At 42.3% G+C, this 27051-nt stretch overlaps 2 protein-coding genes and 1 long non-coding RNA gene across 3 annotated transcripts; 2 read left to right on the top strand and 1 right to left on the bottom strand.

The window, feature by feature from the left end:
- Positions 1-23: 23 nt before the first annotated feature.
- LOC121646146 (extracellular calcium-sensing receptor-like) lies at positions 24-26638 on the top strand. Its single transcript, XM_041995017.1, has 5 exons — positions 24-66; positions 152-177; positions 664-894; positions 13467-13587; positions 25800-26638. Exons 1-5 carry the CDS (start codon positions 24-26, stop codon positions 26636-26638), a joined length of 1260 nt encoding a protein of 419 aa, XP_041850951.1.
- On the bottom strand, positions 6243-10491 carry LOC121646031 (extracellular calcium-sensing receptor-like). Its single transcript, XM_041994889.1, has 8 exons — positions 10424-10491; positions 9657-9951; positions 9267-9556; positions 8759-9054; positions 7975-8180; positions 7614-7835; positions 7397-7520; positions 6243-7318 (listed from the first exon to the last, which is right to left on the bottom strand). The coding sequence occupies exons 1-8, from the start codon at positions 10474-10476 to the stop codon at positions 6414-6416; spliced, it is 2391 nt and encodes a 796-aa protein (XP_041850823.1). The 5' UTR covers positions 10477-10491; the 3' UTR covers positions 6243-6413.
- On the top strand, positions 14015-15124 carry LOC121646032. Its single transcript, XR_006011550.1, has 3 exons — positions 14015-14145; positions 14222-14285; positions 14712-15124. It is a non-coding gene; the product is annotated as an uncharacterized LOC121646032 (long non-coding RNA).
- Positions 26639-27051: the final 413 nt, after the last annotated feature.

Genomic DNA, 27051 nt, shown 5'->3' with positions numbered 1-27051 from the left:
GACACATAGGGCTCAGGCATGCCATGACCATGGCCTTTGCCATTGATGAGATCAACGAGAACTCCAGTCTGCTTCCAAAATGACCCTGGGATACAGTATCTATGATAACTGTGGTACACTTGTTGTTGGATTCAGTGGTGCCTTATCACAGGCCAGTGGTTGGAAGACCAGTTTCAAGTGTGAATGCAAAATCGAGCTTAGATTTGGGTCTGGGCTTGGATCAGATGCAGCTCCATGGTTTTCTCTTATGTGGTGGAAACAGAAGGTGACCTGCATTAGCCACTTAGTTAATGTAGATGTGAATGCACTCCAGACTCCTTCTTCTGAAACACACAGTTTACTCTGATTGGTCAAAACTGCTGGAGGACTGATTAAACTTCAGACATATGGTTATTTATTACAGTCTGATGTAGACAAGTAAGGGAAGAAAAGCCAGAAAACGTGTCAGTTCAGACAATGAAGAAACAGAGAATAAATTCCATTGGTATGAATTTTGTAGTTTGAATGATGTTTATTTGCACAAGATATATGATTGATCCCATTAACATAATACTAAGTATGACAACTGAAATGTTTCCATCAAAATAAAGTTATATAAAGTGTGAAACTGTCCAGTCTTTCAATCCTAATGTGTTTTTAATTGTCTCTCTATTCCATGTATAGCTTGTACATTATCTGCAAAAGGTAAACTTCACCACATCATTTGGTGACCAGGTGTCCTTTCCGGAGAATAGGGAGGCATTACCAATTTATGATGTTATGAACTGGCTGTGGCTACCTGATGGAAGAACTAAAGTTCAGATCGTGGGTGAGGTGAAGAGGTCAATCTCCAGAGGTGAGGAACTCACACTTGATGAGGATAGAATTGTCTGTAACTCTAAATCAAAACGGGCAATTTCTTCTTTTCAGATTCTTTCAATAATTCATTTTCTTCTTAGATCATGGTAGATTATGAACATATTAGGGAAAGCACTGCAAATTTGTTTGTACTGCACATTTCATGGGTGCAAGAAGCAAGTGCATTAAAAACAAACTTTAAAGAAATTAAATAAAAACAGGGAAAAAAATGCATTTTTGTGGCTACGGCTACTGATTTCGAGCTACTTCAGCTTGAAATCAAAGGATGCTAGTTGGGCAGCTCAACATTGTTCAGTAGCCCCAAGCTTGGCAGACGACAGGTGGCGCAGTGGGTTGTTGTCGGTATAGACCGCACATCTGTGGCCCAGCAGGTTTTCCTGAAGTTTTTCAGTCATTGCCCACTTAAGGGCCAAAAACTCCAACTTCATAGAGCTATAGTTAAGCATATTAAGCACTGTGGGCCTCAGCCCATGGCTAGCATAAGCTATAAGTCTAACTTTGCCATTTTGCTCTTGGGATAAAACAGCGCCAAGGCCACCGTAGCTGGCATCCACCTCCAAGATAAACAGGAGCCAGGACTGGTGCAGAGCAAATTTTGGCTTTCAATGCCTCAAAACTATGCTGACACTCTCCTGTCCAATGACTGGAGATAGTTTTATCTGCTTGTGTGGAATGACAGTGCAGCCAGCTTTGCAAACCCCTCTACAAAACGGCGGTAGTAGCTAGCAAATCCAAGAAATGAGCGCAGCTCTGAAAGTGTGGCAGGACCAGCCAACGAGAGACTGCCTCATTCTTACTGGGGTCCATAGACACTTTGGTCAGAAATTATATGATCCAAGTAGTATACCCTCAGCTAAAAGAAGGCGCACTTATTGAGCTCTACCTTAAGCCCTTCACGCTGCAAGTGCTCCAACACCACACGCAATCTCTCTGAATGTTGATCAATAGTGGAAGAGAAAACCACAATGTCATCAAGATACAACAGCAGGGATTGGCACTGCTGGTCCCCAAAAATCCGCTGCACCAACCTCTGAAATGTGCTGGGAAAACTGCAAAGCACAAAAGATCAGCACTGGCCATTGGAATCTGGTTGTACCTGCTAGTCAGGTCCATGGTGGAAAACCAGCAAGCATCCGTCAGGATCCAAAGACTTGTTAATACAAAGTAAAGGAAACACATCCTTTCTGGTTTTACTATTCAGAAGCCTATAGTCGACACACATGCGGGGACTGCCATCCTACTTTTTAACCATTACAGTGGGAGAGGCATATGGACTGCTACTCTGTAATGATTTGCAACCCAAGCAGTTGATTGATGTGGTCTTTAACAACCTCATACTCAGAGGGAGGAATATGATGATAGCGCAGCACGCACAGGGATTTCATCCTCTAGAGGAATCTCATGAGCAGTCAGGTCAGTGCAACCTAGATTCCCGTCATGAGCTGAGAAGACCGAGCTATACTGCCAAAGGAGAGCCCTCACCTTATCCTGTGCTCCTGCAGGCAAATGACCCAACTCCAGTGCTACTATCTGATCCTGGACTGAGGAGGAAACTGACTGCGAGGACACTAGCCACCTGAGGGGGCACCTCACTGATGCCAGCAGGTAGGCTTTCCATCTGTACCTCTTCTAGGGACCCATCAACTGCACGAGGGTAAAGCAGTACATCAGAGGACCCTACGTTCATAAGGGGAATTGTTCTTGACCCCATGGCTTGAAGTGCTGGCAAAAAAGAGACTCTGCAATGGTTGACACCATAGATCTGGTATCCACCAGGCAAGAGACAGAAACTCCACCCATACGCACACCTAAATGTGGACATGATGACAGCTTGGACCACCTGCAAAACCTGAGTCCACAACTGCCCCGCATGAAATGTGAGTCTGTAGTTCAGGGGGTGCTACTTTTCTGGCCCCTGGCAGGAGGAAATTGCCGGCTCTGCTGCGGATGGTAAGGGACATGGGCACCATCACAGTCCCTCACCAGGTGACCTGGCAGCAGGCAGCTGGCATCTCCTACAAACTATTGTGCCACAAGAAGCGGTGCAGTTGGGCTGTTGGAGGCCCTGCAGCTGGGAGATGCTTAGAGTCAATTTATTCAACTGCTCATGCTGTAACCTTAGCATATCCTTCAACTCCTGCAGTGCAGATGCTTCTGCAGCCTGCAGCAATACTCACATGAGTCTCTGACACAATAACCAGAGTGAGAAGCACTAGACGGACAAAACAACAAACAATTTGCAGCCATGGCTGCAAGACTACCTGCACCATTCAGGAGGGGAAGTTACAGATGCCAGGAAGTGATTTAACCCCAGCCACTAGCAAGCAAGAGAGGCAGCATGTACATCCAGCTTGCCTTTTATATGGTCCTCCCCTCCAGCAATTGGCTGAAAAATGCATATTGCCATCAATAACACATGTGTCCTGCTACATTTAGGTCTGACTCTGGGAACAGAAAGTAGACTTGACCCTGATGACCTGAGGGATCTGGTTGATTCATAACGAACCAGAAGATCCTGAATGTATTTTGGTCTTAAACCATTCAGTGCTTTGTAAACTAACAGCAGGATTTTGAAGTCAATTCTTTGAGAGACAGGAAGCCAGTGTAAAGATCTGAGATCTGGAGTTATATGATCTACTTTCTTGGTCTTAGTGAGGACTTGGACAGCAGCGTTCTGGACTAACTGCAACTGTCTGATGGATTTTTTAGGGAGACCTGTGAGGACAGCATTACAGTAGTCCAGTCTACTAAAGATAGTTGCACAGACAACCTCTAAATACAGCTGAGTCATCAGTCCTTAAATCCTCAATATGTTCTTTAAGTGTTAATAGGCTGGCTTCACAACTGTCTTAATATAACTGTTAAAATTCACGTTTGAGTCCCTGACTATGTCAATGTGGGACCTTATTCTTCTTAAGCTTATTTCTTGATCAATTTTATGTTTTTGTATTATTTTTGCATGAGTTTTGCTATTGACATTTGTGTGGATTTTTATTTTGGCTTTTATATTTCACTTGCTGTGTTTCTAATTGCATGCGTGTATAAATCTGGACATAATGGAGAACAGCTGATTTCAGTTAGGTCCTCACACCCCCTGGCTCCGGATTGGACAATGAGTAATAAGGAGCCTCTCTTAAGGACAGAGGAAGGCAAGGCAAGGCAAGGCAAATATATTTGTATAGCACATTTCATGTACAAGACAATTCAAAGTGCTTTACATGAAACATTTAAGCAGGGTGCAGTAAGCAATACAAGTGCATTAAAGAAAACAAAGATTAAAAGAAATGCAATTAATGAAATAAAAACAGAACGAATATGCTAAAATAAAATAGATCTGTCACAATCCTCATGTCTTGTTTAAGACTATTAACCGCATTCTTAATACCTCTCAAACACCCTGCTTAGAGGCCTCAGTAGAGGTTTGTGAAAAGTTTTCTCAGTTCTTTGTTAATAAAATAGAGAGCACCAGGTCCCTTATATCTCCTTCGACTCATCACCCATCCATTCTCCTTTTTGCCACTGTTGTTTTGAATACTTTTGAGCCTGTCAATCTAACCTTTTTGGAAGAACTGATAGGATAGGTCACATGAACCCCTCTGTTCCCCACCAGACCCATTTCCACCTAGGCTTCTTAAAGAAGTTCTTCCCACCTTGGCATCACATATTCTGGACATTGTAAATGATAGCCTAATTACCCTACAATCCTTTCAAATTTTAGGCCTATTTCGAAGCTTCCTTTTTTCTCCAAGGTCCTGGAGAAAGTAATTTATGGTCAGTTAAAATAATTTCTAGAGGCATACAATATTCTTGAGGTGTTCCAGTCTCCTTATAGAACTCAGCACAGCACAGAAACAGTGCTGCTCAGAGTTTTTAATGATGTGCTCCTAATGACAGACTCTGAACCCTGTGTTGGTTTGGTCTTGTTGGACTTAACAGCTGCCTTTGATACTGTGGACCACTAGATGTCTCGTTTGGAGAACTGGTGGAAATCCAGGGATATGCCTTGCAGTGGCTCAGGTCATACCTGTGTCCGTATCGGATGTGCTGATTTATCCACAGTGCCTCTTACTTGTGGGGTCTCCCAAGGTTCTATTCTTGGGTCTCTCCTCTTCTCCCTTTATCTCCTCCCACTTAGGTCCACCTTTTGTAAGCATGGCATCGTTTTTCATTTTTATGCTGATGACAGCCAGATTTATATGCCACTAAGGCAAAGTAATGCTTACTGCATAAAACCACTTTTACATCGTATTGAAGAAAGAAAAGCATGTTTATGTTGTATTGAAGAAATAAAAGCATGGATGTTCCTGAACTTTCTTCTTTTTAACAACAGCAAAACTGAGGTGCTGTTGCTTGGCCCAAAGGATGTTTCCTAAGCTCGCTTAGACCTGTGATACTTGGGTCAGTATCTCAGGCCTACAGTGACTAACCTTGGTGTGATGCTGGACTGTGCTCTAAAGTTTGATGCACAGATTAGCGCTGTCGTGAAATCCAGCTTCTTTCAGCTTAGACAATTGTCTAAAGCCAAGTTCTTTGTCTGTCATCATGATTTTGTGAGTTTAATTCATGCTTTTATCATAAATCATTTAGGTTACTGCAACACATTTTATGTCGTGATCAGTCAGTCAACTTTTGCCCGACTGCAACTCGATGCAGCTCGGCATCTCGGCTCTAACCGGCACAAAAAGAACACAAGCACATACACCAGTTTTAAAGCCTTTGCACAGCTTACCTCTTTCATTCCGTATTGATTTTTTAATTATTTTAATTGTTTTTAAATGTCAACAAGGCCTCGCCCCACAATATCTCTATGACCTTTTCCAGCCCTACAGTCCTGCACGCTCCTTTAGGTCGACAGATCACTTCATGTTAGTTGTACCTAAATCTAAAAAGAATTCCAGAGGGGACCACTCCTTTTGAGTTGTTGGCCCCAAACTTTGGAATGCACTGCCACTGCATCTTAGACAAGACAAGTCTCTCTCTGCTTTTAAATCCTTTGTAGGACATACCTTTTTTAATTGGTTTTTACCACAGCTTGAGTGGTCGACTTTTTCAATGTTTTTTTATTTTTCGTGTATTCTTTGTTATTGTTTCATTGTGTGTTACTGCTGAGTCGTTCAGAATTATGTGTTTACAAAGTAATTTTGAATAGTATTTAAGTTTTATTCAGAATAAACAGGGATTTAAAACTCTCATGTAATCATGGCCAGTTACCCAAGAGAGGGTGTACATGTTCACAACCCCTACAGAATTTTCTCACCCACTAATTGAAAATGCCTGATTGAAGGCTCTGGGGAAAAAAATCAAAGAACTTAATTCTCCCACATTACACTTTTGAATATACAGATTTTATTTAATATGTTCAGCACATAAATAATAAAAAAAAAAACATTTGACAAAACAACAGCTGAAAGTGTCATTTATAAATTGCAGTGTTTAACTCAGCAAGATATAGAGTAAAAAGTTTAGCTGACCAATAAATGTAAGCATATTAAACTGCAGTATATTTAATGTGCCATTTCATCATCTTCTTGTATTATTTCTGAAGTTTTGATGTGCTACAATTGATTTTTGTTCATCAAATGCTTCTTGGTGTTTTTCTCTGGCTTAAATAATATGATGAAACACTTCGGAGCAAAAATGCACAGAATTAGTCCAAAACTGGAGGCCAGAATAGCAAATATCTCCACAGCCACAGTAAATTTCCCAGGAGAGCTAACATATGCTGGGATGAAGGTGATCCAAACAGCACAGAATATCAACATGCTGAAGGTGATCAGCTTGGCTTCATTAAAGTTATCAGGGAGTTTCCGAGCCAAGACAGCTAAGACAAAGCAGAAGAAAGCCAGCAGACCGATGTACCCAAGCACGGCCCAGAACCTGACAGCAGAACCTAACGCACATTCCAGAATGATCTTCTCCCTGTATGTATTGAGATTTTTCACTGGGAAAGGAGGGCTCACAACCAACCAAATAGTACATATTAAAACTTGAATAAAGGTGAAAGAAACTACAGTCATCCTTTGCTGTAGAGGACCAAACCATTTGATCATGTTATTACCTGGAAGCGTAGCTTTAAAAGCCACTAAAACCACTATAGTTTTCCCAAGAACACAAGAAATGCAGAGAACGAAGGTGATGCCAAAGGTTGTGTGCCGCAGCATACAAGACCAGTCAGAGGGCTCCCCGATGAAAGTCAGCGAACATAAGAAACACAGAGTCAGAGAGAAGAGCAACAGGAAGCTCAGCTCAGAGTTGTTGGCTCTAACAATGGGAGTTGTCCTGTGATGAAAGAAAACAGCTGCTGTTATGATGGCCAGACAGGCGCCACCAACAGAGAATACAGCCAGGATGATTGACAGGACTTCATCAAATGAAAGAAACTCCACAGGTTTGGGGAAACAGGTGTTTTTCTCTGCATTCGGCCAGAATTCTCTGGGACAAGGGAAACAATCAGGAGAGTCTGAAAAACACACGAATATTACTGTTAACATTCACATATGTGATGTTTCAGATACACATAAAAAACATGTCATTTTACCTGTAACCTTACTAATCTCTCCCTCAGGACAAGGTTTACAGTCATAACAGCAGATGGGTTTTCCTTTCTGCAGCACTTTATGAGTTCCTGGGAGACACCTGTCAGTGCAGATTGATACCGGCACCTGTCACAGAGACACAAGCAAAAGGAATATTTTAAAAGTTCTGCAACACAGATGTTACGAAGCAGCTCACCAGCAGTTCATTAGACTGATTACTTGCATGCCACCATCCATCCAGGTTAGGTTTCTGATGATACGAAACTCTTGACCTATTGGCATCGAAGCATCATATAACCCGACTGTCACTAACTCAATAACTCCACTCTTATTCTTCTGCCAGTTGATCAGTTCATACAGAGCCGGTGGATCCCCATTAGCATCAAATGACACTACATAACCATTCCGGGAAAAGTTGACTTTCTTCAGCTCAGTTAAAACCTGTAAAGATGACGTGCAAACAGAGAAGCAGAAGATAGAAATTAAATGTCAAACAATGTCATTATTACATTTTCATTTAGAAATAAGTTAGACTACAGGTAAAGAAAGAGAGCAGGGGTGACTTTTCTTTTCATCTGACCTGTCTGGACTCCAACCTGGTGTGTTTGTTGCACTGGGTTGTGAAATTTGTTCTCTCACACACTGCATTGTGAATAGCATGTGCTATTGCATAAACAGCCTTGTAAACCATGTTAGTGATTTTCAACTGGGATGTATCAGTGTATGGTTTGTGGAGCGTCTTTATGTCTTCAGTTCCATCGCAATCCTTTTTGACTGCAGCAGCACCTACAGAGACACAATGACAGAAGCCGGTGTTTCAAACTCTAAAAGACATATTGTATCAATATCTTTTTTATATCTAATATATTTAAGTACAAAGGCAAGTATACACATATGTTCCATTTCAATTAAGAAGTAAACTTAAATTAATTTTATTATCTTTCTTCAACTGAGTGTGAGTTTCCATCAGAGGGAACTCCAATAGACAACTGACACAACAATGAAATATAAGAATGACTTTAAATGGTTAATACATACTTTTTTGTGATTTTATCACATCACATTTGAATTCTTGTCAAACACAGACTATTTTATAACTTTGTAGTATAGATTAAATGATAGTTTATTGTAATTATAGCTTGAACCTGTTAGAATTGGCTAGAGAAACTCTTTAAAGGTTGCTAAATATTTAAAAATAATAAAGCATATTTTGACCTGTTATCATACAAAATAAAAGATCCATAAATGGAGATTTGCTGGTAAACACAATGCTTAAAGAAATACATGCATGAACACGCATGTTGAATGTTTTTTTTTTCTCCACAAATAGTGGTGATATGCCCATTCTACAGTGCATTTCTCACTTTTTTCCAGAGTGCAGTTGAATACATCCTCCCAGAACTCAGTAAGTGTTGGGGAGGCAGCCACTTCAGTAGGAGAGAGATCCATCAGGAAGTCTCTCAGACCTGGGATAACAGATCCTGGAATACCAACTCCAATGGCTCCTACACAGAAACTGAACCTCAGGAATTGTGGGTCTGCTATCCACGACTCACTGCCTATCCACTGATGAGGTGGAGGGGGGTCCCGGGCCAGTTCCTCCAGCAGGGCCTTCATGTCTGCTGCGGCTGCAAAGGCCACGACAACCTTAGCTGTTGACCTGCAGAGAAATTATAATATGTAACATTAAACTAACATGCAGCATTTTCTGTTATATGTAATTTATCTGTTTGAGTGTTTTACTCATTTTCAAGACATGTCATACTACTCAGACAATTAACTAAATACTAAACGTGTGTTATACTCATTTTATAGTTTGCTCTGCAGAGTACCAGTGCAAAAACCACAATGCAAAATTAGTGATATGGCAACCTGCGGATGGCATCAGCTACTTTCTGGATCTTGCTTTGTGGGTCGTTCCTGTAGAAGGCTTCAGAGTATTCCACACAGATCCCCTCTCTGTATGCTGCTTTAAGAAAAGATGCCATGCCATTATTGCCATAGTCAGTGTCCGAGCGGACAGCACCTATCCAAGTCCAGCCAAACTGTTTCACCAACTTGGCCAGCACGTCAGCTTGGAACCGGTCACTGGGAATAGTTCTGAAGAAATTCGGGTACTGCTGCTTATCTGACAGGCAGGCACAAGTGGCAAAGTGGCTCACCTGAAACAAAACATGACAATCTAGTTCTTTAAAGTAATATAAACTGAAGAAGTCAGAAGCATATTTTTTTTAAAAAGTTCAAAAGATTCAGATTATTTACTTGGGGGATGTTAAAGGGGCTGATGATGCGTGAAATGCTGATGGACGATGAAGATCCAGACTCAGCTACAACACCCATCACCATTCCAGATTGGGAACACTTATCACCTGTGTGAAACACAGGGTCCTGTCCGTTGGAGAGCTGAAATGCCACTCGCACAGCCATGGTGACTGAGGCGCACGAGTCGTGGATCTGATAACCAAGCTTGATGCCTGGCAGTAGCTCTGTGCTGTTGTTAATCTCCTCAATGGCAAAAATCATTACACGAGAGAAGAGCAGTTCACGACTGTTAATGCTGCACACAGATAAAGGTTATGTATCACTGTTTTCATACAAAATAAGGTCACTTCACCTTTTCTCAAAAACATACAACAAAGCAGAGCTGCAGCCTGGATTTGTGCAAGTTTTTGCTATGGGCAAAAAGGGATTATTGAATAATTAAATTCTAAGTTTAGGACTAGATACCAGTGCATCATTCCAACAGCCCCTACAGCTGAAAAAATAATCATTTAAATATTAAGTCTGGATGACCTGCAAAACAGCTGCTGAACAAAGTTTTGATTATGAAACACAAACATGTCCATTTTTAGTAGAAAGAAAGAAAGAAAGAAAGAAAGAAAGAAAGAAAGAAAGAAAGAAAGAAAGAAAGAAAGAAAGAAAGAAAGAAAGAAAGAAAGAAAGAAAGAAAGAAAGAAAGAAAATCATTACCCTTACAGCAGTCAACATGTTTGTTATTTTACAGTTTCTCATGCTTTCCTCTTACTAACCCGCCTGTGCAGCTTGGTGGCTCAGGCATGGTGATGTAGTCATGAACAATCATTGTCTCTTTGTAGTGAATTAAGAAAACACCTCCAATAATGTAGTCCCCATCCATGGAGAACACTGGTAAGCGAGCAGTACCCTGCAGGCTACATTTCAATGATGAGGTCTCAGCAGTAACTCCATCATTTCCAGTCTCTGTCAGTCCAGTCCTGTACTTTAGATCATTCAGAGATTCACCAAAGGCAATAACTGAGTTCACCTGAAATAAACCTAGAGCCATTCTTAGGCCAAGAAAAAGAACCGAGGTCTCCATCCCTCTGGTGTCTGCAGGTGTGTCTTTTCCCAGGTTTATATAACCTTTCTATTGAATGTTAGCCTACTGTAAACAAGAAGGTGTGTGTCGTCACCAAGAGTTTTTTTTTTTTTTTTTTTTTTTTTTTTTTAATACATTCTTCTTAAAGTTATACTTTATTCTTAAAGTTTTATAACTTTAACCCTTTGGACCTGTCTCTTTCCACCTAAATCAACACAGCAATAAATACAAAATATCTCCCAACATTGCACCTTTTTGTGTCATAATACAGTTAAGTCTTACCTTTGTAATGAGTTTGATCATTCATTTTTCTCAAAATTTATTCTTCACACAGTATTTGAAAATTGAATATTATTTTTCGAGACAGGAACAATACACAAAGTTCAGGTAAATGTCAAGATATACAGACACTGATGTAGTCTTGCTATGATACTGCCATCTACTGGACACCATATTAAAATTCAGTAATTGTATGAAAATGCAACGGTGGACAAATCCTTCTGTAATTGTTTCTAAATGTTTGGTGTTTCAAAATGCTTGATTTTTCAACTTCTTGGGGTTTTATATTTCTACACCATGGTCATAACAGTATCTAGAAACATCATGAGGAAACTAAGCTACTCTTGAAGCCCTTTTGTCTTTTAAATTGCTTGCAAAGGAAATGGATGTGGTACTTTGCTGAAAATGACTCAATCTTTTAGTTTAGACTGAGCTGATGGTTTTATGCTCTGCTTTTCTTTTGTTTGTTTGTTTTGTTTTGTTTAGTGTTGGTCATTGTACAACACCGTTACTGTCACTTTTTATCAAGATGTAGTGGGGAGGGATGAAGACTGCACTGATAAATTGTCACACTCTGCACACCAACAATGACTGAGCAAGATTAGAGCAGAAATAAATTCTTCAGGCCTCCGGTTATCTGTGTGCTAAATAACACCCCTGAAGTGCCAACATATTGGCATAGTGTATGATTCTTTGACAGAAATTTATTTTACTATGAGTAAGCAGCAATCGGGGTTAGATCGGGAAAGAGAAGTGCTCTTGGCATTCCTTTCTTTAAAAAAAAAAACACAAACAAACTTTGGCCTGACGTGCTGTTAAAAGCTAAGGATTGATCAGAAAGGTAATTAGCAAGTAATTTCCTTACTGCTGGTGGTTGATAAAGTTTCATATACTCTTTTTTACAGGTAATCTTTTAATGGAGGAACACTCTCTTAACATTTCCTCCTACAGTTGGAGCAATTTGGAAAACCTTCACGGTGCAGTTTTTGGTGTTATCTCAAGATAAACTTTTAAGTTTGACAAAGACTAATATGTCTGACAATGGACTTTAACCAATGACTCATTCACAGAATTACACATATAAACCATACAGTGTGTGCAGAATTATTAGGCAAATGAGTATTTTGATCACATCATCCTCTTTATGCATGTTGTTCTACTCCAACCGGTACAGGCTTGAAAGCCTACTATCAATTAAGCATATCAGGTGATGTGCATCTCTGCAATGAGAAGGGGTGTGGTCTAATGACATCAACACCCTATATCAGGTGTGCATAATTATTAGGCAACTTCCATTCCTTTGGCAAAATGGGTCAGAAGAGAGATTTGACGGACTTTTGAAAAGTCAAAAATAGTGAGATGTCTTGCAGAGGGATGCAGCACTCTTAAAATTGCCAAGTTTTTGAGGCGTGATCATCGAACAATCAAGTGTTTCATTCAAAATAGTCGCAAGAAGCGTGTTGAAAAAACATGGCGCAAAATAACTGCCCATGAACTGAGGAAAATCAAGCTTGAAGCTGCCAAGATGCCATTGGCCACCAGTTTTGCCATATTTCAGAGCTGCAACATCACTGAAGTGCCAAGAAGCACGAAGTGTGCAATACTCAGGGACATGGCCAAGGTAAGGAAGGCTGAAAAACAACCACCACTGAACAAGACACACAAGATAAAACGTCAAGACTGGGCCAAGAAATATCATAAGACTGATTTTTCTAAGGTTTTATGGACTGATGAAATGAGAGTGAGTCTTGATGGGCCAGATGGATGGGCCCGTGGCTGGATCAGTACAGGGCATAGAGCTCCACTCCGACTCAGACGCCAGCAAGGTGGAGGTGGGATACCGGTATGGGCTGGTATCATCAAAGATGAGCTTGTGGGACCTTTTCGGGTTGAGGATGGAGTCAAGCTCAACTCCCAGTCCTACTGCCAGTTTCTGGAAGACACCTTCTTCAAGCAGTGGTACAGGAAGAAGTCAGCATCGTTCAAGAAAAACATGATTTTCATGCAGGACAATGCACACGCATCCAAGTACTCCACTGCGTGGCTGGCCAGAAAAGGTCTAAAAGAAGAAAAAATAATGACATGGCCTCCTTGTTCACCTGATCTTAACCCAATAGAGAACCTGTGGTCCCTCATCAAATGTGAGATCTACAGGAAGGGAAAACAGTACACCTCTCTGAACAGTGTCTGGGAGGCTGTGGTTGCTGCTGCACGCAATGTTGATCGTGAACAGATCAAGACACTGACAGAATCTATGGATGGCAGGCTTTTGAGTGTCCTCGCAAAGAAAGGTGGTTATATTGGTCACTGATTTCTTTTTGAATGCCAGAAATGTATATTTGTAAATTTTGAGTTGTTATATTGGTTTCCCTGGTGAAAATAAATAAGTGAAATGGGTATATATTTGGTTTTTGTTAAGTTGCCTAATAATTATGCACAGTAATAGTCATCTGCACACTCGATCAGTGTGCAGTGAGCGCTATCCTCCAGGTACCCGCATGGCCAGAAAAAAAGGACAGCCTAAGTGCTGTTTTGACTGTGTCCCATGTTCTGAAGGAAAGTTCAGTAACACAACAGGTTGGTATCACTGTTTTTATAGTGCCCATTTTTGTCATCATCCATCCTTAGACATTGCTGTGTTCATAGAAGGACTTAATCATATAGAAGAAAGTTACTAACACTATCTAATATTTAAAAAAAAATAGGGCTGGGCACATTAACATATTATTGAGTTAACACATTAATTGATTAATGCTGTTCTTTTTTTTTATTTATTTATTTTTTTGCACGTTAACACCTTTTTTCATTGTTTTTTTTTGTTTTCTTTCAAACTTCTTGTTCACTGGCCACATGCAGAGGCTTGCAGTCCATCTCTTCCACATATCTTGTCCTGCTGCAGCAGTGCGTCTGATGTCATCAGGAGAGAGCGGGCTTATTCAAGGAGTAGTTGTAACGCGGGTGCCGAAACCGCTCTCACTGTGTTCTCTTGCCCTGCCTTTTGCTCTTTGATTCTCACGTGCCTTGTATGCCTTTGGTCACATGACTGCGGTCGACCAATTAGCTAGCTTTATTAAGCGCTACCCGGAAGCTGCCGGTAACATGCGAGGGGAGAGCTACACAAATGTTTGCTACGAGGTATGTTTTGCTTCAGATTACTATTAACTCATCATGTCATGTTCTGAAACTTATTGCATGAACTGATGACTTGTAGGAGCCGACTATCAGTCCGAAACCGCCGCGAATGACTGCGCATTTAAATGAAATAAGCGGAATCGGTGAGTCCATGCTTCCTATATTGTTTGGTTGGTTAGCTTAGCATTAGCCACCCCATAGGATAACATGGGTCCGGTTAGCATTTGCTATCTATGCCAAACAGTGGACAGTATTGTTGTCTGAATAAATTGTATTTAATGTGACATGTCTGTTTATATTATCCATCCTTGTTCTATTGAAATGTACTTATATGCATTTTAACTGCAAAGCTTTATTGCGACTGATTTATGTGACTGAAAGTTATTTAATTCAGTTACAAGTAATTGTTTGTTGTTTGGAATACTTTGGATCTATTGTATAATATTGATCTTACATGTGAAATTATTTATCCACTGTAATACAGTTAGTATCATTGGTTTGATATTTAGATTGGTGAATTGTGTACACATAGATTTATTGGAATAACGTTGGTCCTGTTGTTTATACAGGCCAGATCTAGATGGCGAGCTAACCCTAATGAACCTGAATCAACTCAGCTGCTGAAGATTCCTATCAGGACCCCCTCCATCCCTCTGCTCAGCTCGGGCTGGTAGGAGGCTCCTGTAGCCGACACGAACTCTTGCACTCGCTCACGCACTTATTCTGCGACCCATTGCTCCAGCTACTTACACTATTCCATTCCTACACATGGACGTCCCTCTGAACTGGTACATCTGGGTCGTATGAACTGTTAACGCTCACTCTGCGTTGGACTGTGCGTGTGAGCTTTTCATTGATCTGTGCGCTCCCGATCAATGTTGAATTGAATATTGAACTGTTGTAAATAACCTTTGAACTGGGTAATTATTTGAATATTGAAACCTTGTAACACATTGTGGGTTTTACTCTTTAGAATGGCCATTCTCTCTCTCTGAATGTTAAATGTATCTTTTGTCTTTGTCTTTAATTATATTCAATACATTGTACCATAAAAAGCAACCCTTCCAGTCTCTGCCTCTCTCTCCTTGAGCTGAACCTTACTCTTCTGAACACTAGTCCATTACGATTATATTGCATAATGTTAGTACCTAGGCTCCCTCCTTTACTCACCCTTTAGTGATTAGTGACCATTTTGTGCAACGTATATGCTACATAATTTGTGGCGAACTAGCCAGGAGAGAGATTTGGCAGAACTACTGGTGTATTTAAGTATTGTGTGGTCAAAGTACAATAATATACAGACATTGATGTTTTTGAGAAGTTTGGCATTAAGATTCCCAATGCAGTGGTCATTGCCGGTGTTACAAAAACAGAGATAGACGAGGAAGTGATTGACTTTTTGAGCAAATATGGCTCAATTTCAAAATCGCAGGTCATAGATGAGCCTGAATCTGTATTTCATCAGAAACTGGTGGTTGAATTTAATTCGGGTTCTGCTGTTGTTGCATTGCGGAAATTGTTGCCATACACGTATGTCAGCATAGATAAAACCGTCACTTATGAAATCTCAGATTTATCAACTCCTTGCTCCGCTCAAGTTGGAAAAGTAATGACTAATACTTACTTGCGTGAGCTCCAAAATGTTGCGAAGCTTACAGGCAAAGATTATGTAGACGTACTAAAAGATGTGATGTCCCTGCTTGGCCACTCAGTAGCTGAGCTAGGACCACAGCTCCCTGACGATGCTGAAAATGTGATGTCTGCGCCTGCTTCCTCTGCTGAACTGCCCCCTGCTGCCACTGTTCCGGATCCAAGTGAAACGCTTGGACATGCTCAACCAGAATTCAGAGCTCGATCGTCTCCACACATGCCTGATCTCAACCCACCAGAAGTTCAGCGCTATGTGGTCGAGCATATTGTTAAAAATGAAGACAGTGCAATACTCCACTTTTCCGATCAGCGATTGAGAGCATTTTCTGGTCGGGTGCCCCGCCCACAGAATGAAACTGACTTTGAGACATGGCGTTCCAGTGTGGATTTAATGTTGAAGGACCCCTCTGTTTCAGATCTACAGCGGTCGAGAAGAATATTTGAAAGTCTATTGCCTCCAGCTGCAGATATGGTGAAGCATCTTAAACCAGAGACACCTCCAGCAGTCTACATCCACATCCTCGATTCAGCATATGGCACGGTCCAAGACGGCGACGAACTCTATGCAAAATTTATGGATACGTTCCAGAACGCAGGAGAAAGGGCCTCATCATATCTCCAGCGCTTGCAAGTCGCCCTCACTGCAGCAGTCAAGAGAGGGGGAGTCCCACCCTCTGAAGTGGATAAGCGTCTGCTCAATCAGTTCTGCAGAGGTTGTTGGGACAATATATTGATTTCCGAAGGATCGTGAAGCTTAAAAAATGCAGCGGATGAAACAACACCTTGGTCCCGCCAAAGTTAAGACTCACGTTCAGTATGCCTGTTCTCAGCCTGGAGAAAAACCAGAAACTGCTACGTTGGAACAACTTACAAAACAGCTGGCTGATATACAAAGACAATTAGCAGCCCCGACTGCCGCCCAGTCCAGCTCCAAGCATGCTGCAGCAAAGTCCACACCCAGCCGTCTCTCTGGTGAGGGTCAGAGGGTGGATAAGCCACAAAGAAACTCACTCTCTGTACCTAAGCCGGGCTATTGCTTCAGGTGTGGCGAAGACGGGCATATCAGAACTCACTGTGATAACCCCCCAAACTCTGCCCTTGTTGCTGCTAAGAGGAAGCAGTTTGCTGAGAAACATGGCAGGTGGCAAGGATCTAAGTCAGTCCCACATCAGTCTTTAAACTAAGTGAAGTTCCTGTTAAGGGGCGAACTGGAACTCTTTTGGACCCAAAATGTCCCAAGAACACTGTTACATGCCAAGAACTGACTTCCGCCACTCCAGTTACCAAGTCACATCTGCCAAAAGGTCTCATCGGATCCAAGTGCACGAGTGAAGTCGACATCACTGGTCAAGTGTGTTACTGTTTACTCGACACTGGGTCGCAAGTCACCACCGTTCCTGTGTCGTTTTATAACAAGTATCTGTTTCACCAGCCATTGAAACCTCTCTGCGAGCTCCTTCATGTTGAGGGTGCTGCAGGGCAAGCTGTTCCTTATCTGGGATACGTTGAAATAACAGTAAAATTCCCCAGTGACTTTGCTGGCATCGACACTGAACTATCCACACTTGCACTCGTCGTCCCTGATTATCAGCCTGAGGCTCAGTCTCAAGTATTGATTGGGATGAATACTCTGGAACCACTTTACGAGTAGTACACACAGAGTGAGCATGCCAGCTTCCAGCCAGCAACTTGCGGTTACAGAGCCGTTCTCAAACTGCTACAGCTGAGACACCAGCAAACCCAGTGGGGTAGCGAAGCGGTTGTGCGACTCTCCGGCAAAGGCCCTGTTATCATCCCTGCGGGCCACACTGTCGTTGTGGAGGGTTCCATTCACGCCATCACCCCTCCTGCAGGCTGCTGTGTGCTCGTTGAACATCCCACTACTCCGCTTGCTGGGGGACTATGTGTCACAAGCTGTCTCATTACCATCTCACGCCACTCACCGCACAAAGTTCCAGTCATCCTCAAGAATGAGTCAGAGCAGGATGTGTCTATTCCACCCATGAGCACCATTGCTGATCTGGTGTTAACTCCTCAGCTTTTGTCACATGCTGTCAAACCTGTTGAAACCATCCAAAGCCTTCAACCAGACTTTGGTGACTCTCCGATATCTGTGGAATGGAAGGAAAGGATTACAGATAAGCTAAACGAAATCCCTGAAGTCTTTTCTAATCATGATCTTGATTTTGGAAGAACGGATAAAGTGAAACACAGTATCAAGTTGCATGATGAAACTCCATTTAAGCATCGATCAAGACCAATACATCCACAAGACATTGAGGCAGTGCGTAAACACCTGGAAGATCTGCTACAAGCCGGTGTAATTCGAGAGTCAGCGTCTCCCTTCTCCTCCCCAATTGTGGTTGTGCGTAAAAAGAATGGTGACGTCCGCCTATGCATTGACTACAGGAAGCTGAACCTGCAAACTATCAAGGACGCCTATGCTCTTCCTAATTTAGAAGAGTCTTTCTCTGCGTTTACAGGTTCAAAGTGGTTCAGCGTCTTGGACCTCAAGTCCGGTTACTATCAGATTGAGATGACGGAAGCCGACAAGGAAAAAACTGCATTTGTTACCCCGTTGGGAATCTGGGAATTTAATTGCATGCCGGCTCCAACGGCTCATGGAAAAATGCATGGCAGAGCTACATCTCAAATAAGTTCTGGTATTTCTTGATGATCTTATTGTCTTCTCAAGCACTTTGGAGGAGCATGAAGAGCGCCTCTTACGTGTTCTTCACAGGCTGAAAGAATATGGTCTTAAGTTGTCTCCGGAGAAATGTAAATTTTTCCAGACCTCGGTGCGGTACCTGGGTCACGTGGTATTGGAGGGGGGCGTGGAGACCGATCCTGAAAAAGTTATCGCTTTGAAATCATGGCCGATCCCGCGAACACTGAAAGAACTGAAATCCTTCCTTGGTTTTGCTGGATATTATAGACTCTTTATCCGTGGATATGCAGCCATCGCAAAGCCACTCAACAATTTGACGCGAGGCTACATTCCGACTCGCAAGTCCAAGTTGAAGAGATCCACCACAACTGCCAAGGCACCCGATTTGAAACAGCCGTTTGGAGAGAGATGGACGTCTGAGTGTCAGCATGCCTTCGAAACGCTGATCAACCAGCTGACAACTGCTCCGGTTCTTGGATTTGCTGATCCAAAGAGGCCATACATCCTTCACACCGATGCCAGTACTACCGGGCTTGGTGCTGCCCTGTACCAGGAGCAGGATGGTCATCTGAGGGTCATCGCATACGCCAGCCATGGACTTTCATCAAGTGAAGCAAGGTATCCAGTGCACAAACTGGAGTTTCTGGCGTTGAAGTGGTCCGTCACAGAGAAGTTCCATGATTATCTGTATGGAGCCAACTTCGTGGTAGTCACCGACAATAATCCACTCACTTATATTCTGACGTCCGCTAAGTTGGATGCGGCTAGTCATCGTTGGCTTGCTGCCCTCTCCACTTATAACTTCACACTCCAGTATCGTGCCGGCACTCAAAATCAAGATGCAGATGCGCTGTCTCGACGTCCACATGGTTTTCCACTTGACTCTTCTTCCGACATCGATTTTATCCACCAGTTCACCCAAGAACACAGTGGTGAATTTGGATACAAGGTTGTCCCAGAAGTTGTTGCGGCTATCTGTCAAAGTTGTTTAGCCAGAGCCTGTTCCCTCTTCACTTCTTCTGACCGTCAGTCCATCACACTTGTTGAATCTCTCACTATGTCCACCAAGGCCATTCCAGACGTCAACGAAAGTCAACATGGGCTGCCTGTCATTCCATCCTTGTCTCTGGAAGAAATCAGGGAGATTATCCACCAGTTGGAAACGGGGGAACGAGTTCCTCCCACCGCAAGGCAAGAGCTCCCTGAACTTGCATTGTTGCTTCGGGAGTTGAGCCGCCTTGATTTAAGAGACAATATTTTGTATAGAAAGAGGAAAGAGGGTGAAGACGTGCAGTTTCAACTTGTCCTGCCCGAAGATCTACGGTCCCTCGTGTTGACAAGTCTTCATAATGACATGGGACATCTGGGCATTGAACGGACATTGGATCTCGTCCGATCTAGGTTTTTCTGGCCTCGCATGTCAGCGGATGTTGAGACCAAAATTTGCACTTGCGACCGCTGTGTGAGGAGAAAGACCCTGCCAGAACGAGCTGCGCCTTTGGTCAACATCGCTACCACTCGTCCATTGGAGTTGGTCTGCATGGACTTCTTGTCGCTTGAACCTGACCAGAGTAACACCAAGGATATTCTGGTACTTACAGACCACTTCACAAAGTTTGCCAACGCCAAACCAGAAGGCCCGGACAGTGGCACGTTGCTTGTGGGAAAATTTCATTGTGTGTTATGGTTTTCCTGAACGTCTACACACGGATCAAGGACCAGATTTTGAGTCAAAGCTCATCAAGGAACTCTGTGAAATCTCTGGAATTGAAAAGACAAGAACTACCCCTTACCATCCTCGGGGTAACCCCGTTGAACGCTTCAATAGAACACTCTTAAGCATGCTGGGAACCCTCGAGTCCACACAGAAGAAGAGGTGGAAAGAGTACGTGAAGCCACTTGTCCATGCATACAATTGTACCAGAAACGAAGTTACTGGGTTCACACCATACGAGTTAATGTTTGGTCGCCCACCACGTCTTCCCGTGGACCTGGCATTTGGACTACCCATCCGAGAACATCGGTCGACATCGCACTCACAATACGTTGAGAACCTGCGCTCCCGACTTGAGCAAAGCTACCAATTGGCTTCAAAGAACGCTGGAAAATCAGCAGCCAGGAATAAAACTCGCTTTGATCAGCGTGTGACCCCGTCAATCTTGGAAGTCGGTGATCGAGTTCTTGTTCGCAATGTGAGACTGCGTGGGAAACACAAATTGGAAGATAAGTGGGAACGAGATGTGTATGTTGTCCTCAACCGTGCTGGCGATTTACCAGTATACACTGTGAGGTTAGAGAATGATGTTCACGCTCCAAGTCGAACACTCCACCGTGACCTCTTACTCCCCTGTGGGTTTCTTCCGGTCTGTTGACTGAAGTGTTCTTAAGTGACCCACTGACCTACTTTTGAGAGGTGGGCGTGGCTACACACCGGTGTGCAATAATCAATAAATGGCTGCTGCTCATTCACAAAATTATCCTCTTTGTAGCATGCAGGCCAAACGTAAATGTTGACTGTGTGTCTTTCTTCCTCCGTATTGCCGTTGTCCAGCTCTTGTTCAGAATGGCTGCGCCAACACGGTCGATACTGCTCCTGTTCCAGAACTGTCACCTGTTTGTAGGCCAGTGACCCGCAGCCAGTGTCAACCCGGTCCTTCAACTGATCTTCCAGATGAAGATGGATGTGATCTGCCATATGTCACAACCAGGTCACCTGAGCCATTTCAGTTTGAACGTATTGTCTCTGTTGTTCCTGTGCCTGTACCTACGGATGCTGGTGATCTGGAGCCAGCGTCTCCAACTCAATACTTGCCTGATTCTGGAGAGTCTTCTGCTGCTGCCGTAATCACTGAACACTTACCTCAAGCTGATGAAGGAATACTTCCAGAGATGGACGTTCCTGATGAGGGAGTGGAGCTGTGTGGCCAGGCAGGGATCTCTCCTGATTTGACCGAGATTTCTCTTAATCCATCGGTTGTCCCTGACGACTCTGAGCCAACCTTGCGTGTAGCGGAGCCTAATGATACAGTCCATTGTTCGTCAAGACAACGACAGCCGCCTGACCGCCTCCGCTATTCTACGTTAGGAAACCCTTTAATCTCGGTGATCCAGACATTGTTCCATAGTTTGGCAGATGTCTGTAGTGAAGCACTTAGTACTTCCTCAGTAGCAAACTACAGCTCACAGTCGTCTGTTCACGTTGCCTCACATGCACACGGAGGTGCATGGTCTTAAGGGGGGAGGGTGTAACGCGGGTGCCGAAACCGCTCTCACTGTGTTCTCTTGCCCTGCCTTTTGCTCTTTGATTCTCACGTGCCTTGTATGCCTTTGGTCACATGACTGCGGTCGACCAATTAGCTAGCTTTATTAAGCGCTACCCGAAAGCTGCCGGTAACATGCGAGGGGAGAGCTACACAAATGTTTGCTACGAGGTATGATTTGGTTCAGATTACTATTAACTCATCATGTCATGTTCTGAAACTTATTGCATGAACTGATGACTTGTAGGAGCCGACTATCAGTCCGAAACCGCCGCGAATGACTGCGCATTTAAATTAAATAAGCGGAATCGGTGAGTCCATGCTTCCTATATTGTTTGGTTGGTTAGCTTAGCATTAGCCACCCCATAGGATAACATGAGTCCGGTTAGCATTTGCTATCTATGCCAAACAGTGGACAGTATTGTTGTCTGAATGAATTGTATTTAATGTGACATGTCTGTTTATATTATCCATCCTTGTTCTATTGAAATGTACTTATATGCATTTTAACTGCAAAGCTTTATTGCGACTGATTTATGTGACTGAAAGTTATTTAATTCAGTTACAAGTAATTGTTTGTTGTTTGGAATACTTTGGATCTATTGTATAATATTGATCTTACATGTGAAATTATTTATCCACTGTAATACAGTTAGTATCATTGGTTTGATATTTAGATTGGTGAATTGTGTACACATAGATTTATTGGAATAACGTTGGTCCTGTTGTTTATACAGGCCAGATCTAGATGGCGAGCTAACCCCAATGAACCTGAATCAACTCAGCTGCTGAAGATTTCTATCGGGACCCCCTCCATCCCTCTGCTCAGCTCGGGCTGGTAGGAGGCTCCTGTAGCCGACACGAACTCTTGCACTCGCTCACGCACTTATTCTGCGACCCATTGCTCCAGCTACTTACACTATTCCATTCCTACACATGGACGTCCCTCTGAACTGGTACATCTGTGTCGTATGAACTGTTAACGCTCACTCTGCGTTGGACTGTGCGTGTGAGCTTTTCATTGATCTGTGCGCTCCCGATCAATGTTGAATTGAATATTGAACTGTTGTAAATAACCTTTGAACTGGGTAATTATTTGAATATTGAAACCTTGTAACACATTGTGGGTTTTACTCTTTAGAATGGCCATTCTCTCTCTCTGAATGTTAAATGTATGTTTTGTCTTTGTCTTTAATTATATTCAATACATGGTACCATCAAAAGCAACCCTTCCAGTCTCTGCCTCTCTCTCCTTGAACTGAACCTTACTCTTCTGAACACTAGTCCATTACGATTATATTGCATAATGTTAGTACTTAGGGTCCCTCCTTTACTCACCCTTTAGTGATTAGTGACCATTTTGTGCAACGTATATGCTACATAGTACATCCTAAAACATGTTTTTTGAGGTGTAAACAACATAGTATTACATAATTGTGATGAAAACCACATATATATTGCTGAAAAATTTGTAAGTTTTTAATTTCTTCAAAAAAATGGGATTTTGTCAGTAAAAACTGACTCATACCGCCCCCTACAGGGTAAAACCATTTTTTTTTTTTTTTTTTTTTTTTTCTGTGATGTAGAGCCGTACTTAGTGCTTCTCTACATCACTAGAAAATTGTGAAAACCTCAAAGCCCTCTGCTCTCCGGATGCAAATGGGCTGGTCCTTGCCTTGCAGGCATAGGAAACCACTCCCATCGACGCATATGAACAGGTGCTAACAGCTCAGACTGGTACAGTTCAGGACCACCTTGTTCTTGTGGCGCTGGGGGGAATCTGGAAGGGAAAAGTCTTCCACCTCAAATACCGCTCTGTGGCTTAGGTGCTTTGTGAATCTCGCTTTCCATCATGCTGATGGCTGCTGAGGTGCTGTCTGTCAATCAGCCCACATCTCCCACCCCAACCCTTGTAGTTTCAGTCATTTTTCAATATTTGGCAGTAGGCTTACGCAAAAAGTAGAGGGTGTAGGTGTAGTTACACTTTAAAATGAATAGAAGTTTTCTGTCTGGCACTTAAGAAAGAAGTAAACGAACACTTGTTTCTCTTTCTCCATCCAAACCCATGAGACAATGAGAAAATGTAGTTTTTTGTTTGTTTTTGTTTTTGTTTTTTTTTTTCACTAATCCTGTTGGATATAAGTTTTGAGGCAAGACAGCAAAGGTAAGACATTTTATGACATGAAGTATAAATTGGGCCAGCTTTTGCCTCTGGTTTGGTAAAACTTGGTCATAGCAAGACAAAAAGAGTTGTGGAATCTGTGAGATGTATGCTTTCAGTAGAAGAGTGATTTGTCCGTATTCAGGTGGACAAGGGGAGCCATAATTTGTGTTTACATATTTTTTTTGGACTTTGTGTACCTGGTCTTTTAATTGTTTGTTGTCTTAACTGTGTTTGGTGGTCATAGAAATGGTTTAACTGAGCTGTTACCTAAGATTCCGGACATTCTATGGATACCACACATGTTTATTGGTAGAAAACATAGATTACCCTCTTGCAGTTGATGGGTCCCTAGAAACATAGATTTGATAACACATGAAGGTTCATTTGTTATCAAATCTATGTTTAAAAACAGTAGTTAGTTCTTTAGCATTTTAGCCATGTATTAAGAGCCATTGTGGAAGGTCCAGAGAGCCACACATTTTAAAATGAACTAGTTCAGTTCATAGTTTATAATTCAAATTTTGAACTATGTTCACAACTCTAAAGATGAACTAGTTCAAAGCTCCTTTTTCCCCAATATGTTGCTGCAAGCTATTACCCTCAGAATACTGGCGTTTTCCTAGTGTTGCCACTCATTCAGTCCACACTCGTAGCCAGCTGCAGCTTTCACTCCTAAAGTATGAAAACAGAAGGAAAAACTTAAAATTACTAAACTATCTGAGGTAGGAACCAGGTTGAGGTAGGAAACAAAGGGTGTACCTCAAAGTGCAATATTTAAAGTGCATTTCTATTATTTATCTTTTCATTAAGTCACTTTTCAATTTTCTTGTGAATGTATTTTTTTCTGACTTGTTTGTCCAAAGAAAAGTTCTAGAACTTGGTCATAAATGTGCAAAATTCAGCCCAAATGTATAAGTACAAAACAAAACAAAAAAGACATGCAAGACCATATGTCATACATTTGTCACGTTTATGAAAGCTGAGGGTTCCTCTTTCCTCAAAGGCCTCCGACAATATACGGCAAAAGGTTTTCCAGCTGCGGCTGGAGATGAAGACAACGGCGCTGCTGCTACTGTACGCCACTATTTAGTTTTGGGTGGTAGAGTATCTGCTTTAGCACGCTGTTGCTTTACATTGTTTTTAGTGACATTTAGTTCACGGACCTTGGAAGGCTAGGCGGGTGATTTATTACAATAAGCCGTTTCATGTTTGTTGATGACGCTGTTAATGTTCGGAATTGCTTCTTGACACCTGGCAAGATTTCTCCCTCCTGAATCATCACTGACCTTTTCAAAAAATTATTTTAAGTGATCATACAAAGATGCTGTTGTGATCATTGAGGCAGAAGTGGAGCTGCTGCCTTCAGTGGATTTTGCCTCTATGTTTCACAATTTGGTGACGCATGCGCAGTGCAGTGTGGTGGCTGGTGTTGCCAGATTTTGCCTGGAAGGCTCCATGGAAATCTGGCACTTTTGAACAAACTTCAACTGTTGGAGGACGCCGTTTACAAACGCCAGAATGAGCCCACTCACAATAATGTTCATCAGGCAGAAGACAGTACGCTCAGTTCATGTTTATGCAAAATATAAATTATTATTATTATTATGATTATTACAATTATGAGTATCTGTATTGTGCCTGAACAATCATTCAATGAGGACTCAATGTTCAATGACATAATTGTGTCATGTCAGTGTAGTACACTCTTCCCAGCAAAAAAAATATGCTACTTAGATAAGAAGAAAGAAAGAAAGAAAGAAAGAAAGAAAGAAAGAAAGAAAAAGAATCAAAGAAAAAGAATGAAAGAACATAAACATTTTTGTTATTTGACAGTCTCATGCTTTCCTCTTACTAATTGATTTGGCTAATTATAAAGGAGACCTTTCTTCTTTTTTTTTCTTTTTTCTTTTTGTAGATTCTGTGGAGTGCATCAGTTGTCCAGAGGATTTCTGGTCCAACCCTCAGCATGACCATTGCATTCCTAAAATAACAGAGTTCCTGTCCTATCATGACCCTCTGGGTATCTGCTTGACAACTGCTTCATTGCTGGGAACATTTATTTGTACTGTTGTTTTAGGGATCTTCACCTGCCACCGCAGCACACCTGTGGTACGAGCCAACAACTCAGAACTGAGCTTCCTGCTTTTAGTGTCACTCAAACTGTGTTTCCTGAGTTCACTGCTTTTCATCGGACGACCCAGACTGTGGACGTGCCAACTGAGACATGCAGCATTTGGGATCAGCTTTGTGCTTTGTGTGTCATGCATCCTGGTTAAAACCATGGTGGTGTTGGCTGTATTCAAATCCTCCATGCCGGGAGGTGGAGCCAATCTTAAGTGGTTTGGTGCGATGCAGCAGAGAAGAACAGTTTTAGTTCTTACTTGTGTTCAAGCAGCTATCTGCACTGTATGGATTGTCACAGCCTCGCCAGTCCCCCATAAAAACACACAATACCACAATAACAAGAAAATTTATGAGTGTGTTGTTGGGTCTACAATAAGTTTCGCATTGTTACTCGGCTATATTGGCTTACTTGCTGTCATCAGTTTCCTGCTTGCATTTCTGGCAAGGAATCTGCCAGACAGTTTTAATGAGGCTAAACTCATCACATTCAGCATGCTGATATTCTGTGCTGTGTGGGTGGCCTTTGTTCCTGCTTATATTAACTCTCCAGGCAAATATGCAGATGCAGTGGAGATATTTGCCATACTGTTCTCCAGTTTTGGGCTCTTGGTGGCGCTGTTTGTTTCTTAGTTTTGACACATTAGGGCTCAGGCATGCCATGACCATGGCCTTTGCCATTGATGAGATCAACAAGAACTCCAATCTGCTTCCAAAATGACCCTGGGATACAGTATCTATGATAACTGTGGTACACTTGTTGCTGGATTCAGTGGTGCCTTATCACAGGCCAGTGGTTGGAAGACCAGTTTCAAGTGTGAATGCAAAATCGAGCTTAGATTTGGGTCTGGGCTTGGATCAGATGCAGCTCCATGGTTTTCTCTTATGTGGTGGAAACAGAAGGTGACCTGCATTAGCCACTTAGTTAATGTAGATGTGAATGCACTCCAGACTCCTTCTTCTGAAACACACAGTTTACTCTGATTGGTCAAAACTGCTGGAGGACTGATTAAACTTCAGACATATGGTTATTTATTACAGTCTGA

The sequence above is a fragment of the Melanotaenia boesemani genome, chromosome 9 (genome assembly GCF_017639745.1).
Source record: "Melanotaenia boesemani isolate fMelBoe1 chromosome 9, fMelBoe1.pri, whole genome shotgun sequence".
Classification (NCBI taxonomy): domain Eukaryota; kingdom Metazoa; phylum Chordata; class Actinopteri; order Atheriniformes; family Melanotaeniidae; genus Melanotaenia; species Melanotaenia boesemani.
This window is presented reverse-complemented; position numbering and strand designations above follow the sequence as displayed.

What these genes read in the sequence shown, in the direction of transcription:
- LOC121646031 (XM_041994889.1), bottom strand. Translation starts at nt 10,476, where the DNA reads ATGATTGTTCATGACTACATCACCATGCCTGAGCCACCAAGCTGCACA. An exon ending in CCAGGTTGGAGTCCAGACAG is followed by an intron (nt 7,836 to 7,974) that starts GTCAGATGAAAA and finishes TCATCTTTACAG; the next exon opens with GTTTTAACTGAGCTGAAGAA. An exon ending in GGATGGATGGTGGCATGCAA is followed by an intron (nt 7,521 to 7,613) that starts GTAATCAGTCTA and finishes TCTCTGTGACAG; the next exon opens with GTGCCGGTATCAATCTGCAC.
- LOC121646146 (XM_041995017.1), top strand. Translation starts at nt 24, where the DNA reads ATGACCATGGCCTTTGCCATTGATGAGATCAACGAGAACTCCA. An exon ending in TGAGATCAACGAGAACTCCA is followed by an intron (nt 67 to 151) that starts GTCTGCTTCCAA and finishes GCCTTATCACAG; the next exon opens with GCCAGTGGTTGGAAGACCAG. An exon ending in AAAGTTCAGTAACACAACAG is followed by an intron (nt 13,588 to 25,799) that starts GTTGGTATCACT and finishes TTCTTTTTGTAG; the next exon opens with ATTCTGTGGAGTGCATCAGT.